The sequence below is a fragment of the Phaethon lepturus genome, unplaced genomic scaffold (assembly GCF_000687285.1).
Source record: "Phaethon lepturus isolate BGI_N335 unplaced genomic scaffold, ASM68728v1 scaffold16388, whole genome shotgun sequence".
Taxonomy (NCBI): Eukaryota; Metazoa; Chordata; class Aves; order Phaethontiformes; family Phaethontidae; genus Phaethon; species Phaethon lepturus.
The window spans coordinates 16,542-34,066 of NW_010559914.1; the positions used below are offsets into that span (position 1 = coordinate 16,542).

The window sequence follows — 17,525 nt, forward strand, 5'->3', positions numbered from 1 at the left end:
TTTCACAAAATTTCAAAGTTGTGGGAAAAACTGTTATTGCAGAACAATTAGGTATTTCACAGACTTGCTAAGCAGATGCTCTAGCCTCGTTCTCTTATGGAGCTTAAGGCTTGAGATAACGCAGGCAACCCAAAACCTGCTAGATCATTTTTAATGTGGGCTTCTATCTAGGGTAAGTTTCCCCTTTATTGTATTAATAATGTCCTGGATTAATATTTGGAAAGCTTTTTTTGTGTAATGAAAGAAGAAGGGGCATCCTCTAATTTCTCCGCTTCTGTATGTTATAACCTTAGAAACCTAATCTTTGTATTGCTATCATCTTCTTAAGAATGCAGGTGACAGGATTTTTTTTTCTTGACAGTGAAAAGCCCCTGTAGCCAGGCTTGAAATACCCCAAAAATCTAGTGGTAATTTTTTTTTTTTTCCCTGGCAAGAGCTTTAATTTTGAAGTTGAGTATTCCCTAGTCTGTGGGAAGATGTGGCTTCTAGGTGTTTTTATGTTCCTGTGACTTTTTAGTAAAATAAAAATTCAGATACAGTGTCAGGTGGCTTACACTGTCCCATGCATATGTAAGTTCTACTTCTGGAATTGTAAACTATGTAAGAGAAAACTTTATTACAAAGAAAGAGCAACAACAAAAAAAGCAAAGTTACTATAATTAACACATGCTGCGTTAAGACTGATCATAAGTACTACTCTTCAGTAACTATTCCACACACATGAGCGTTGTAGGTGCTGTTGCGAATGAAACAAATTTGAGAATGGGGAGGAAAGGTTTTTGAGAGGATTTTAAAGTTGGAATTTTTTTCAGGTGGCTGTTTTGTGGACCAGACTTAGTTACTTCATGCAGTTAGAATGGGGCAGAACAAGAAGCTTGCCTGATTGTTGGCGTAGACCTTTCTGTAAATAATCTTGAAGAGGAATGCCATGCTTGCTTTGTACATAGTGTTTTGAATTTGGGGAGTACTTCCTTATCCTTTTGATTATTTTTTAAAATTCTTTTCTTTCCCACGTCACACAGCAAGGTTTCTTTAGCTATCAAATGATAAAACAGCAACAGACTAAGACCAAGTTTGATCTATTTATATTATTATAAGTTGACAATTGATGTAATTAAGCCTAAGTAGAATGCGAGCAATCTAAGTATGAGCAAAAGGGAAAAGAGGAAAGCTCACTTGCTGTGCAAGGAAAGTACAACATTGTTAATGATTAGTTTTACCTGATGATGAGCAACAGTCAGGGAAATTGTCAAACTTTCGTGTTCTCTGTCACGACGTAAGGATGTCTCCTTCACCGGGCAACACCCCTAGACCAGCCAATGAGACCTATCCCAAGTTAGTGGTGGGGTGCCTTATTGATGGGATTGTGCCTTCCCTGTTCAATCATATGATTGACAAATTAATGTAGACATGTTCTTTCCATAAGTATGACAACAAAACTAGATGTGTCTTGTGTAAATGTCCTTGTAACAAGGACAAGTGTAGAGTTCTGCACCTGTGGAGGAACAACCCCATGTACCAGTACAGGTTAGGGGTTGACCTGCTGGAAAGCAGCTCCATGGAGAAGGACCTTGGAGTCCTGGTAGACAGTAAGTTATCCATGGGACAGCAATGTGCCCTGGTAGCCAAGAGGGCCAGTGGTATCCTGGGGTGCATTAAGAGGAGTGTGACCAGCAGGTCAAGAGAAGTTATCCTCCCCCTCTACTCTGTGCTGGTGAGGCCTCATCTGGAGTATTGTGTCCAATTCTGGGCTCCCCAGTTCAAGAGAGACAGGGAACTTTTGGAGAGAGTCCAATGGAGGGCTACAAGGAGGATTAGGGGACTGGAACATCTCTTGTATGAGGAAAGGCTGAGAGACCTGGGGCTGTTAAGTCTGGAGAAGAGAAGGCTGAGAGGGGACCTTATCAATGTCTATAAATATCTGAAGAGTGGCTGTCAGGAGGATGGAGCCCATCTCTTTTCAGTAGTGCCCAGTAATAGGACAAGGGGCGATGGGCATAAACTGCAGCACAGGAAGTTCCACCTCTTTACTGTGAGGGTGATGGAGCACTGGAACAGGCCCCCCAGAGAGGTTGTGGAGTCTCCTTCTCTGGAGACCTTCAAAACCCGACTGGACGCGTTCCTGTGCAACCTGCCCCAGGTGATCCTGCCTTGGCAGGGGGGTTGGACCAGATGATCTTCAGAGGTCCCTTCCGATCCCTACCATTCTGTGATTTTGTGAAATAGCTATACAATAAATGGGATGTGCATGTATGTTAATACGAGAAAGGTCAGAAACTTCAACATGAGGGATTAGTTAACTGTACTCACTGAGAATTATCTGACCAGAACGGATGTGCATTTTTCAAATCTTTCTGGCAAGGACCTCTTCCAGTATTCTGTGGGCCTTTTACTGGTCCTAAGTTTCTTTAAGTACAATATGTAAAGATGTCTGTAAAGATATGTTGGCGGGAGTGGCTATGAAGCTTGAAGTGATGCTAGAACATTAGTAGGGAGAGATCTTTGTTCTGAACACAGAGAGAGACAAAGTCAGATTCAAACATTGCTAAAGGCTTTACAAGACTTGGAAAGACAATATGCTCGAGTTGTAGTGAATGGAGTTAAATCCAGTTGGCAGCCAGTCACAAGCGGTGTTCCCCAGGGCTCCCTCAGGGCTCAGCCAGTTCTGTTCAATATTTTTATCAATAATCTGGATGAGGGGATTGAGTGCACCCTCAGTAAGTTTGCAGACGACACCAAGTTGGGCAGAAGTATTGATCTGCTTGAGGGTAGGAAGGCTCTGCAGAGGGATCTGGACAGCCTGGATTGATGGGCCAAGGCCAACTGTATTCAACACAGCCAAGTGCTGGGTCCTGCACTTGGGTCACAACAAGCCCATGCAAGGCTACAGGCTTGGGAGGGAGCGGCTGGAGAGCTGCCCAGTGGAAAAGGACCTGGGAGTGCTCGTTAACAGCTGGCTGAACATGAGCCAGCAGTGTGCCCAGGTGGCCAAGAAGGCCAACAGCATCCTGGCCTGTATCAGAACTAGTGTGGCCAGCAGGAGTAAGGAAGTGATTGTACCCCTGTACTTGGTGCTGGTGAGGCTGCGACTTGAATACTGTCTTCAGTTTTGGGCCCCTCACTACCCAAAGGACATTAAATTGCTGGAGCGCATCCAGAGAAGGGCAACAAAGCTGGTGAGGGGTCTGGAGCACAAGTCTTATGAAGAGCAGCTGAGGGAACTGGGGTTGTTCAGTCTGGAGAAGAGGAGGCTGAGGGGAGACCTTATCATTCTCTACAACTACCTGAAAGGGGGTTGTGGTGAGGTGGGGGTTGGCCTCTTCTCCCAAGTAACAAGTGATAGGACAAGAGGAAATGGCCTCAAGTTGCACCAGGGGAGGTTTAGATTGGACATCAGGGAAAAAACTCTTAATCGAAAGGACTGCCAAGCACTGGAACAGGCTGCCCAGGGAAGTGTTAGAGTCACCATTGGTGCTTAAGGACATGGTTTAGTGGTGGAGTTGGCAGTGCTAGGCTAACAGTTGGACTCGATCTTGAAGGTCTTTTTCAACCTAAAAGATTCTATGATTTTCATCCTTTTGGTTTTATAGGTTGTCTAACCCATTCCTTTGAGCATTGACCCGGTGTGTGTGGGGTGGGTTAAGTATCTGCTAAATACTGAAATTTTACTATAGCCTTATTCACACTAATTGCAGGTGAGACAGGGTAGAGGTGATCTTCTGAACAACAGCACAAGGGAGACTTACAGTGCAAGGCACTACTCACTTGACGTTATCAGTTGAGACAGGGACAGTTCCCAGAGAATGGCTGAAACTTTGCTTTGAGCAGGTCTTCAGGAGCAGTAGACAAACCACAACTGCCTGGCCTATGCCTGACCAAGTCTGAGATGTTGGTCTTTCTGGATTTCTAATGGGAAGAAGGTTGTTCCAGTTAGTGTGTAGACATGAGATACCTGTTTAAGGATTATGGTATCCATGCCTATCCATGTTCAGGTATCACACCGAAATCCATTCATTACCCTTTCATTTGTGTGTTTGCCTACAATTAACAAAAAATAAAGCTGTAAAATGTTTAATGCTAGAATGTAAGTTATTCTGAAGCCTTTGCCAAAGCAAAATAAAGAGTCCGTGGAGTTTTGAGCCTTGACTTTTGGTGAAGTTATACTCCTGGATGCTCATGACCATGACTACTTATACAAGCAAAAGCCAATAGCAGGATTTCACCATGGATTTAAGAACATAATTGCACTAGTGATAGTACAAGTGATGTAGCTTAAATGCAGTCAGGAGTGCCTGTGAGGATGTGGCAGGCTCTCTAGGGCAAAAGGGTTTGAATGTTAGAGAGAAAGTAGTTGGTAAATAAGTCTTTATACTTCTAGTTGAGGAGTTTTGTTTTGTTTGGTAAGTAAGATGGAAGAATGTCCTATATTTGAAATAACTTTTAAAGCAGACTGAATATGAACCTGTACTAGCTAGGAAGCTGGCCATTTATTAGATGTTTAAGTGTGTTAGAAAAGGGAAATGACATAATGGGAAACTGAGAACAGGGAGCTGTGCTATATTAAGACAAATACAGTCACTTTCCAATCCAAATAGAAATTCTCGGGAGCTTGGCATCTTAAACTACTTAATTATATCATCTATTTGTGTGAGTGTTGGTTCCTTGTGTTCAAGAGTTTTCTGGTCTGTCAGCTAGGAATCTTTTTATCAACATAAAGAGCTATATAAGGGGCTTGGCAAACTGGGCTAGCTTCTCCCGGATGCTGCCATAAGGTGGTGGTTGTTTGGGAGTTTTCTTTTTTTCCTTTTGTTCTCCCTACCCCCTTTTTTTAAAAATTTTTTTCCCCCTCTGGCATCAGAGCTTGCTTAGCTCTGCCACAGCCCGTCCTCTCACCTACCACTGGTGCATCTGACCTGTTTATCAGAAGTTTCGGCCAACTGGCCCCTGCTGGATGAAATCCCAGTCCCGGGAAAGACGACCTGTTCTCTGTCCTTGGAAAGACCTGAACTTGATGCTTGATATTCTCCAGCATCTATTGAGCTTTTGGCAACTTGTTTGCTGTACTATTTTTCTATCACGATATCCTCCTACTGGTGATGGCATCTGTCATCAGGAGGGAAGAGAGAGAAAAGCTGTTATAGTTAATTCTTTTACCAAGTTCCATGCAAATGCATCTTAATTCCTTCTTGAAGAAGTTTTGAATTTTACCTTCCACGGGGAGCAACAAATCTTCTGTCTTCTCCACATCTTAAGATCTTCTTCACACTCAGGGCATACTCTTCACGAAGGAAGTCCTTCAGAAAGCTCCTAGTCCAGTTGAACTGGTATTTCATAGTCATCATCATTTCCGTACTGAAGAAAGGTAACAGGATCTGTGTAAGGTCTGCTACAAGACTCCTGAGGGAAAAGCCCAAAGCTCTAGAGGCAGCTGCAGCGTTGCTGTGGTCCAACCCCTGTTGCAGTTATTTAAGGAAACAAACTGAAAGGATGGGGGAAAAAGGGGAAATTAAGATCTTCCCTTCCTACAGCTCTCCGTATGGCTGGATGGTTAAAGCACTCTTTTGAGAATAAAGGGAACTGGGACTGCAACCCAACGCTAGAGATACTTAAGCTCTGCAGGAATATCAGGGTTTGTGGTTTGGTTTGATTCATTGGGGTTTTTTAAATCAACCCTCTATGAAACTTTAAAGTTCTCCTCTTGTACATACCATGAAACAAGCCTTGATTGTTCAAACAATCCTTACACCTTATTTTTGTGTAAGCCCAGAAATTGAGCATTCTCACGTTTACGCTTTTGGCAGTTTTGAACAGGGAGGTGTGCTCTGAAAATGTGTCTGACATGCCTGCTGCAGCATGATCCAAGTACAGTGCAACAGGCACCCTCTGACTACGTTAAAACAGGGCTCAGGATTTCTGACATTATTTCACAGTTACGTTGCATTGCTAAAGAAATCACTGGGGCTGTGAGAAAAGGTTCAAATGCCTACTCTACTGAGGGGACAGTTGTGATTTACAACTTTTTTTGTAAACTTTTTAATGATAATTTTGTTAGAAGTCTCCACAGGCAGAGGATGTTAAAACCATACCTTCAGTGTCCTGGATGGGTGCTTTAACCTTCGAACTGTGGATGGAGGACAAATCGGTGGGAGCCATGACCAATTTTCCTCTCATTTTTACAGAATTTTTTTTTTTTTTTAATTTGGGGTTAAATAAATAAAATGTAAAGGCTGAACACCAGGCTGAACTCACCTGTACCTGAAGCAGTGTAGGATGTAAAATGAGTCCTGCCCTCAGCACTTCCCTCTGCTAAGTCTAAACAGCTCCTTGCTGATTAAAGAACATACACTGTTAAGCAGGTAACTCTGCTAATTAGGACATGATCTAATCCAGGGTTCTAGGCTCCACAGCAGGTGCTTAAAAATTAGATTTTCTTTACAGGTCTTCCAACTGAATGTAAAAAATGCAAATAAATTTCAGTAACCACTCTATGTAATAGGTTTTATGAAGGTAAAAGTGCTTTTTATTTAAGAATTTGTTGGGATAGTTTTATAAAATTGGACAAAAAACTCAAGTGCTACATGAGCAATTTCTGGCTGAAGAAATTCTCGGGTTATTGGATCAATGCCATAGTTAGAATGCTGAACCAAGGGGAAGTATTTTCATTGCATAGCAAAAGCTTTGTGAAGAACTTCCAGCAAAACAACTAAACAGCTGCAGGATAACTATATAAAGGCCTTGCAGATATGATTGATAGACTTTGCAGGTTTCATCTGCTGATCGCAGCAACACACTGCTAATGCTAGCTGCTGTGTCTTTGTACGTCTTTGCAAGGGTTCGCTTCTGAGAGTTCAGCACAGACCACACAAAAAAAACCCCAACAACCTACTCCATCCAAAAGCTGAAGAATGACCATCTCTATGGCAACTACAGCACTTAGCGTACTCATGTCTAGCGTAAATTGGCAGAGTTTTACAAATGAAGTTAGTATAATCAGGGTCCAAGTGATTTGAGAAAAGTAACTAGGGACAATACAGAATATTCCAGGTGTAACACTCAAACCATTGTCTGTTACTAATTTTTATTGCACGGGGGAAGACCGTAGGGAGACATAATACAACACAGCAATGCAGGGGGAAAGAGACACAAATGGCTGGCTGCTGTTGTCCACCTCACCGTGGTGCTAGGGTAGTCAGGTGGCTAATACGCTTGTCAGGCTGATTAGCCCTCAGAGCAAACGCCCACTGTAGTGCTGGGTAGGGAGGCAAAGGATGGGAACTAACACCTTCACCTCTTAGTGGAACCCTCAGGTTATGTTTTGTTCTATAGCTGAGCTAGCAGGCTGCTGCCACCAGGAGGAAGCACTGCACTCTGCAATTGTGAGGATCCACTTCACTCACCTGTGTAAACATAAGAGCATGCACTCCCCTCTTTTCACCCATTTTTCTGCTAGTTGAAGTTAATACCAGTATCTTGTTAGATGCAATTGTTGGCTCTGTTTCTTGTCCCAATACAAGACAAGAGGATCCACTTCACTCACCTGCGTAAACGTAAGAGCATGCACTCCCCTCTTTTCACCCATTTTTCTGCTAGTTGAAGTTAATACCAGTATCTTGTTAGAACTAGCTGACAGTACACTTTCAGATGTGCTAGCAGAAGAATGCAGATGAGTACAACTTGGTAAATAGGTTGCTTGTTAAAAAACAGTCTTGAGGGTCTTCACTGTTAAGGCCATGCTTCCACACAGATGGTATGCTGCCAAGGAATTTCAACTGCTTTGTCATCACTAGCCCTCACTATTATTGATACTTTACTTAGGAAGTCCATTAGAAAAGCAGCCACCCTCAAAACTAAGAAAAAAGTTTAGTTACTTTGCCTTTGTGTAAGCTTTGACCAATTAAAAAAACCCTCTGCACTTAACTCCAGAAGAGAGCACTACCACAAGCATTTCTGTGCAAGTACACATAAGATGTGGTCCCCGCCTGTGAATGAGGCAGCCAGCAGCAACACTTAATCCAGCTACTCACACTGAGGGGTAAGCCTGACTACCACAGTCATAGAGCAGTACATTAGGAAGAAAGCAACACAGCTTTCTATAACAGTGGGACACTTAATCAAGTAGCAGAGTATCTTCCAAAAACTGTCACCCAATACCATTCTATGCAGGTTTTATTGCATAAGTTTTTTACAAGATTACCTAGTTTTTGAGTGTACTTTTGAGTAAGTCTCCATTAAAAAGCTTTGAATTCAATAGTTTATTTATAATTGTAAAAGCATAAATGTTACATACATTTAGTAATTGCATATTTGTTAGAATCGTACCTACTCAGAAGACTGGTGTGTGCAAAGACAAGATAGTCATGCTTAGATTTACCCCCAGTGGTTTGTGGCTTTACTATTTCTTTCCCCCTTCAGTTCAGTGAAGTTTCCATAGAAACAGTTAGGAAATACAGATACATAATAGCTAGTTACCCAGGTGTATGAAGACAGTTTGACATCACATAGGCCCTTTAAAACTACTAAAGCCAGAGATCTGCCTAGTATTTAAAAGGGCAAAGACTGGACCAGGCAAGAATTACAGCAAACAGGCAACAAGCCTAGTTACAGCTCCAACTGTTCATATTTATAGCTTGTTATGAACATGAGAATGTCAGCTTTATCATGTCATTCCAAAAGATATCAATAGGCTATGTATACACATACATTTAAAGAAAAAACAAACATGTATGTATATATATTTTTGAAGTAAGGCAGGTATTTATTTCAGGCTCTTAAAACATTTTTGCAGCCCCTTTTCCTATTAATACAGCATATGTTGCCATTTTATTGCTAAAGAAAGCATACCATCACTGCAAGCGGAACAGCATCAGCACTGGCTTTAGTCAGTAGTCCAGTTGCATTTGTAAGGTTCAAGACATACATTATTACTATGGAAGAACATTACTGTTACAGAAATACAGAAGACTAGTTGAATTCTATTTAGATCGCACCAAATCATTATCTTGACATAGTCTGTAGTTAACAGTATACACTAAAAAGCAGAACAGCACCATATTAGAGCAACAGAAAGAGATAGCTAAAATACTACTTCCCCATGTTTTATGAAGTTGTTATATTAAAAAAAATACACAAGGGAAGGATGAGGATGCAGCAGACTTCATCTGCTGCTCTAACAATGCTTTCTTCTGCAAGAAAGGATGCAGGACTTTTGAGCTCATCCAAGTGTAAATCCTAATATGAACGAATATGCACACTATTATCTTTGCGTAACTATTGAAAGTTACAAGGTGCACTCTCGAAGTTTTTTGTCAGCCTGCTTCAAGGAGATCCAGGTGTTTAGCATGTTTGATCGCAGTTTGGCCCACACCAAGTGGTTGTTTAATCCAAATATCTGGGCAGCAAACTGGGCAGCTCCTTCAGGTGACAGAGTAGTAGGACACCCAAGACCTGCAGAGAAGAGAGTGCCACTTACCAAAGCATGTCTTATAGTCAGACAAAACAGAGCCTCTTGAAGAACAATTTAAGACAACCACATGATCTAGTTTTAAAGCTCCTGAAGTGTTGTGTGTTCCACTACTTCCAAACATGACTGCTTCATGGCATTTTAAACACAAAGCTAGCATACCAAATGCCTCTCCTTATACAGAGGTAACAGACTTCCGGGCCTCCCTCATTGCCAAACATCCATTCGAGTCACTAACAGCTAAAAATCATACAGGTTGCAATGCACCGAAGTAATTGTTAGAGTTAAGCTCTTACCTACACTGATTGTAGAGAAAGATATTTTTATCTTTGATCACAAGGAAAATGCAGCTCAACTGAATGAAGCCGAATCATTTAAATCCCCATTAATACTAATTCCAATTTCAAATGGGAATGTTTAGTGAGGGTAAGACAAGGTGTATATTTTTCTAACGATTATTTCCATGTAATCTTTGTCTATTGGTCTTTTTGCAATCAAGAAGTAAAAGACTGTATGCAAGGTATTTCTAAAGACTCTGTTCAGTACTGATCCAGCTACTTTTCCAGTGTTTTGCTATGTATGTGTTTGTATATGTATGTACATTAGAACAACAAAAGCAGAGGTCAGAACAAGAGCATAAGTTGAAGATCATCTTACCACTGGGTAGTCTAAGGGAGGACCACACATCCTGAGTACCCCAGTCAGCTGACAGTGGAGGACAGTTGACAACTGGGTAAGCAGTGTTACCAGACATTACTGGCCCTAAACCATTGCTTCTGCCAGCTACTGCAACAAACACTGTTGGGATTCCATCTCCTGGTTGGGGAAGACAACATTCAGAAATAAGCAATCCACTTTGTCCTTTACCACTTGCTTTTGTGGGAACTTTAGGATAAAGTCCACAGTTCTGTTTGCAGTTATTTTTAGTTCCATTACACAGCACTAGAATTTTGCGTCTAACTTCCCCCTTGACGGAATTATCTTCTAAATCTTGCAGCCTTAAATCCCAGCTACAGTTTACTGCAACTGAAGTTAGCATGTCTTACTCTGCCTCTGAGGGGAAGTCTCAGTATTGGAGGAATAGGTGCTGCTTAGCTTTGAAGAGAGCATAGCCATTAAACCTATGGCATCTTTAAGCGTTCCTCTCCTTAAATCTTAGACAGTTCGCCTTAAAATAAATGTTTCTCAACTATGGTTACCACAACTGTAGTTTCACCAAGCAGGAAGTATACTACTCCCACAAAAATAAATAGTTCTTATCTCTCCTCTGCTAGGCTGTAAACACTTTTGAAGAGATGTGAAGCTTTTTTGGTAAAGATGAGAATTTAAAATCAAATATCTTTTTCTCATGGCATTTAAAATAACGAGCAGGAATATTTTCATGAAATAGGCAGGAAAACATGATGGGAGCAACATCTGCCTTGTAAACACCACATAAGAATATTCAGAGTCAGCTAGAGAAACTATCACTCCTCATTTCAGAAGGGCCAGCATCACCAGCAAGATGCTACACTAAGTTTATTAACGTGATCAAGGCTCAGGTGATGTATTTCTGGTACTGCGATAAAAGCAGAGGTTAGACTTTTGAGTAATGGAAGTTGTGGCTGGGCAGTAGAACAATACGTTACTCTAATTGCTTAGTGCAGTCTATAACCTGTCATTATATAATTAGCAAGTGTAGAACAGCATTGCAACAGCTCAGTGTTCTGTTTAACAAAAAATGGAAAAACCCCACACAAATCCTTAAGTTGCCAACTCATTCTTGAACACGATACTGCTTCAATACAGATCAGTAGTTCTTTGGCATTTACCTTCATATTCTGCTTTAATCCTCAGGGTTTCATCTGGCCCTTTGTGAGCAGAAGTCACTCTTAACTCACAAGGAATTCCAAAAGTTGCACATGCCTTTTTTATTTTTTCACAGTGACTGAGGTCAGAAGGAGATCCCATCAACACCACAACTCTACCTTGGCTCCTTGTTTTCAGAAGTAACTAGGGAAAAAGAGTGAAGGGGGGTGAGGGAAAGAAAAGCAGTCTTTTCTTTCAACAGGATTGAAGACATGCAGTTATCAAAGTCTAGACATGTTGTTCATAAAAAACCCCATACCTCTACTCTTTCTGCAACCCATTCAAAGTTTCTCTTAACCATTTGCAGTGCTTCAGGAGTCACTTCTTTCAGGTCCCGGTAGGACTGAAAAAGAGGAAAAAGCCAGAAACGCTGAAGTTCATGTGTTTTGGGTACACAAAGCACTTTTTGCTACCATAACTGGTAAGAACACCCCAAGGGAAATACTTATGCAGTCCCTAGCAATTCCACAGGAAGGACAACAGATTGGTACAGATACAGGAGAGTGGATATATAGAGCAAGGAAGAGCTATTTAATGAGGAGCCACCTCATTAGGTGTAAACAGCATTCTACATTACAATTCATGACCATTTGCAGCATGAAAGGCTTTTATCCACAAGGTTATCAAGGTCTTGGAAGCTTCCCAAAGGCTAAATTTAAAGGAAAGACATAACTTTAAAAATTATATTTGTAACATGATTGCCTGTGGTAGCACTGCACTAGCCAGCCTAGGTTCTGCATGATGTTATTATGTACCTTATTTTAAGGAGACTAGCAAAAGCACTGTCAGAGCAATTCACTCAAGCACGCTGCTACATAATTCAGGCAAAGTAAACAATAGAGCAGTTCTGCTTCCCAATTAAAAAGTAATACCCCTCCTCCCCCACACACACTTTGAAATCTCCTCCCCATCCCCCCCCACCCCCACAGTGGCTTACAGACACTTTCTCTCACAAGCCCTCTGTTACTAGTCTCAACAGCTGTCACAGAAGCTCCATGGCAGCAGCATTCCCAAACTGGTTCTTTCACAGCTACTTACCTGGTAATTCAGAGATATTTGACAAGTGTAGTTGCTACAAGTTCAGATATAAGTCAAGTTTTATTTCAAATTTATGTTTGCAGCCCTCATAATGTGGGCCCAAGTCTGTTAGAAACACTTCGAGACAACTGAATATTGAATTCAAGCTTAACCAAAATAAGGAAAAAAAGCACCCTCCCTGCAGATCCCTCTTATGTATCACCAGATCTCTACTAGAAGAGGATACCACTCTGAAGAAACAGAGAAGCTTGGAGGCAGACTTGGGAACCAAAGCTTCTATTCTTCCTACTGATTTGTGCTAAACTATTTTTACCTGCACAAGTCAGAAATTCTTACTACTCCTGGAAGCTCCATGCTTCATTACAATAGCTCCAGTCAATAGTGTTGTTGGGCATTCCTATTGAAGATCTACAGGCAGAGCCGTTTTCTTCTACCATGAACCAGATAATCAACTCATTAATGAGAACAGGATCAGACATTAGGTACCCTATGAGCTACTCTGTAACAAGGTAAGACTATCTACAAAAAGCCACTCTGAAAGCACATTTAACTGTAGGGTTTACTTTTTTCCATTCTCCTTCCTAACTGACTTAGAAGGTAAAGATTAAAAACACTACCTGTTTGTCCTTCTGCTGGCTTCTGTCTCCTGATGGCCACAGTCTCCATGAATCATTATCAATAACATCAGCAAGAACAATTTCTTTTGTCAGAATATTAACACCAAATTCAATCTAAAAAGACAGTAAGAATCCTATTTTAGGAACTATACAGCAATATATTTCCTGTCAGAACCACGGTCATGAGAAATCAGATTCTTATACCTTCAGGTCTACTAGAGTGCAGTTTTGGGGCTGCCATGATTTTTCCAGGATCTCAAAAATAGCTTGAGTAGAACGAGACATAATATCCACTTCAGTCTGCCCAATAGTAAGTCCAGCAAAACAGAATTTTGCTTCAATTATCTGCTCCTCAGACCATTGTGGATCATTATTAGCATCATCCTGTTAAGAAAACCAAAACATACACATCATGTAATTTAAGGTTGCTCTAAGTGGAAAATAACCATTAGAAGATAATACTAGCTTCTCTTTGTTTGCTTTTCAAAAACAAATACAGGCTTCAAACTAGTATTTTATGATTAGCACGGAAAAAGTTGCAGCAACATTGAAAACACTTGCTGTAACATCTGAGCATCTTTAAAAGCACTTCAAGTTTGGACAATACCCCAAGAGTGACAGGGTACACTACAAACAACACTTTAGGTCATAGTTCAAGACACTTCTTTCAGAAGACTTTCCCAAAGAAGTTCAGAGTACTAAGTGACTAGCTAGCTACTTGCCCTCACCATGTGAGTACTGTTTTTTAATTTCTTCAACTATATCAACACATCCATTTCAACTGATGCATTAGGCTTATGCCTAAAAAGTCCTTATAAATAAAATGTTTTTTTTACTTTACATAGTTTGGCTTCTTATTCTTTGATGGCCCTATAAGCCAGTATTACATTATATGTACTTTAGATAAAACAGCTGTTGGACAAGAATGCATGAAAACATTAGGATGGCAAAAAACTGCCAATACTAAGAGGATTGGTCAGCCAATAGCACTACTTGCTTTATTTATCAGCATTTTAAAGGAGATACAGAGCTCTATCTAGCTCTTACAGGAAAGAAAACTTACCTTGTAAAACATCTCAATTTTGGGTGGGTAAAACTTGTATCCTTCTTTGACACCAGGGTTTCTTTTGAGGAAGGAGCCAGTAGCAATTCTTCTGCACACCCATTCAATTGGAATCATTTCACAGTGAGCTGCTATGAAAGCTGTGTCACTCTGTTTCCTGACAAAAGCTGTTTTGATTCCTAAATATAAAGATGGCAACTTAGTTCCATTACTAGGCACACTCCACAGTTGAAACAAGACTCAAACACCTTTAATTTTAAGTACAACTGAATTTTGTTCTTCTCTGGATTTACAGGACACACTTAATCTCTTCAGATTATTTTAGGCCCACTCTGGCCTTGCAGAAGGCAATCAATGCAGTTATCTTCTACAAGTCATTAGTTTTGCCAATTTTAACATACAACACTCACTTGTAGATCAGAAACTTGACACTCTGGTCAGAAATCCTATTCTTGCAAGTAATTTTGTACAGAGCTGTAAAAAAAAATCTATCCCTCACAATTGTTTCTTTTTAAACAGAAGTTAGCAGCAACCAAGTACCCAACCATGCTCTCTGGTGGAAGATCCATTATACACGGAACAGTAATTGGAGGTTTTCAAAGGAGTTAGGGAGCATGGTAGTCTTTACTATTTTGTTTAATAAAGAAGGATGGGGCAGGAAAGAGAATGGTTTAGTCCTCCCTTGCATTACAAACTGCCATTTTAGTGCACTAGATCTTAGTGATTTGTTATGCACACGACATTAAGACTCAGAAGCACATACACACAAACCTGCTGCACCAAGTCAACCTTCCTACATAATTGTAAGATGACCCCCTATTAAACAGGGGCAGCCAACACCTGTAGATAGGAACTGTAAGTGCAAAATGGCTCTTTTTTCAATTTCACTCTTGAGGAAAGTCCCACCTTTTTCCCCCCTCCTGTGCCAGACAACTGCCAAACCCAGCAGACATCTGCCAGAAACAGAAGACAAAGGAGCTGCATCCAGTCAAACCAAGAAGTAGCTCTATTCCATTCCAATTCCAGAGCCATAAAGGAAGAATTAAAGCCTTAAAATATAGTATTAACATTGACTCTTCAGATTTTGTTGCATTGCCCTCAAGGGCAGAATGATTTAACTAACCAACTGCACATTAAGTTATTTCTAAATCCAGGCATTAAGGTCCCCACATGGTTTACATTTTTCATCAGTGCAGACATGTACTTTTGAAAAGTTGACATTAGCTCTACTATAAAAGGGAGAGACACTTTAACAGAACTTTGTAAATCATCACCTTTGAAAGAGTAGGTTAAGAAGAGTTGCGCAAAACAAACAAACTACTTCCATGATAAGGCATTTACACTATCTGCAATTCAAGCCAAATAAGCAAAGTGGAGAAGAACCCTGAAGTTCTTTTGTTGCATTAAAATACAGCTGCAGTTTACTCTGCATATTTTTCTCCAGCACCTGAAGTTACTGAGTACAAGCCATTTAAGGATCACTGAGAGGTCTACAGCATGGCTTCTTCACATCTGAAGTTTGTATCTGTAGGATAAGTATTTTGATTGTTATCTTAACTTGCCATTTAAGAATTAGGCAAAAACATCTCATTAATTGTTCCTAAATGAAAACCAGTAGTTTTAATCAACTGCAAATATAATCAGAAAGATGTTGGAGGCCTCTTTGTACTGTATGCACAGTAGGCTTCCCAAGAAAGCCAGTGACTGACTTGATCTATCTTTGTCTCAGCCCGTATTTTAAGAACTACTTGCAGAGAGATGTAGGTAGATACAACTCTACAGAAACCATCTTTCTCTTCCCCACACATAAACATGCTAGGACTTTTCTGTTTGACTGCCTGAGATCTATTATTACACCTTATTATCTGTTATAAAACTTTTAAGAGTAACTCAGTTGGTACTTGAGGCAATCTTTGTGCGAATGCTTCAAAGTGCACTAAGCATGCAGCTACAAGCGGTCTGAACCAAGTTTACTGGTGCCTGTATTACAGTACTGTTTGCAGGCTCAAGTTAGAAATCCAGCAGCACAACTCCTCTTTGCAACTTGCAAACTTCTCAGTCGAAAGACACTTCAAAAATGTGCTTTCCTCAAAGCACTGATACTGGCTCCATTTTGGAAGCATGGTGCAAAACTTGCTTGAGTCACTCAAGTTAGTTATAGACACCATGAAAGCTTGCTTCTAGCATCAGAAATATTTTGAATCTTTTAAAGTAAAAGTTAAATTCCTGACACATCCAATACAGACCAATATATGCATTCGAGATATAGTCCTCATAAATGTTTACGTACAGAAACTTTACACTCATACAGCACACACAACTGAGAGGAGAAAAATATAAAAAGATACTCTAATTAATCTTTTAACACACAAATAATTCACACACAAGTTTCACACAGCTTAGACGTAGTCTGGTAGTGCCACTAGCTAGCAGTGACTTGCATCTATGCAGGCAGACGTAGTTAAGAAAGGCAAGACGCATCCAGTCAGTATTACAGGCAAGGGGGCATGGGGGTAGGGAAGAACTGACAAGTAGAGGGGACGATTAGGGGTGTGTCCAAACAAGCAGGAGAAACTACTGCAGCATTATCTGCGATTAGAAGATTGTTTCAGATAAATCTCATCTTCCAAATGAAGAAGTTGCCCACCCAGCTCTGTAGTACACCCAGAGGAAAAAGGGTAACTAAAAACAGATAGAAAGACACTCAGAAAACCCGTCAGCCTCAAGGCAAGATCAACCAATCTACAGAAACACTGGAACTAGATGATCTTTAAGGTCCCTTGCAACCCAAACCATTCTATGAATGCTGTGTTGTAAAAATAATACACAGGCTCATATTCTACCTCTGAAATACTTACCAGCTTCTTGAAGCAACTGAAACACACAGCTAGTTGTTGTATTGGAAATGGCAGCCTTCCCTTCCATTCGGTCCTTCCTGGCTGCATTTCCCGCTGTTATTTGGTCTTTTGACTGCATGAGAACACATCCCGGAATGTCTGGCAGCTCGTACACTTCTTTCGTTTTACCTTCATTAACTTTTTTACCAAGTTTCAGGTCTAGAGAAATTTAAAAAAAAATTAGTTTTAGATTGAAAGAAGTTTTTAAGTCCTGCATGTAAGCCCATCAAGCTGGCAGCTTTTAATCAGCTGCATGCAAAGCGCAGGGCAATTCGGTCAGGTTTCCCTCCGAGCAGCGTAGGCGTAGGCAACCTGCCCACGCGATTCCGGCGCCATGAGAGATGCGCCAGCTAACCTCCACGCTAGCGCAGGTCTTCACTGGCGAACGGGAGGGGCCGCTTTTACCCAACTTTTTGGGGTTTTAGCTTTGGGACAAATCCGAATCTCAGCAAGCCAAACGGCGCGGGCGAGCTTGAAGCTTCGGCTCAAAGCGTTCATCTGCCCCTCGCCGCCTCTCCTGCGGGACAGGACGGGGCGCGCCCACCCACGAACAAAAAAAATAAAAATTAAAACTCTGCGGGGGAAAAAAAGTTCGCCCCCAA

General features: G+C 40.9%; 1 protein-coding gene across 1 annotated transcript; it reads right to left on the bottom strand.

Moving 5' to 3' along the window:
* Positions 1–9,106: 9,106 nt before the first annotated feature.
* Positions 9,107–17,082, bottom strand: PAICS (phosphoribosylaminoimidazole carboxylase, phosphoribosylaminoimidazole succinocarboxamide synthetase; the record flags this gene model as incomplete). The annotated part of the gene is made up of 8 exons (XM_010293534.1): positions 9,107–9,444; positions 10,118–10,276; positions 11,272–11,452; positions 11,568–11,651; positions 12,964–13,077; positions 13,168–13,347; positions 14,027–14,205; positions 16,885–17,082. Coding segments are annotated over 8 exons (1,262 nt in total), but the record flags the coding sequence as incomplete, so codon positions are not given.
* Positions 17,083–17,525: the final 443 nt, after the last annotated feature.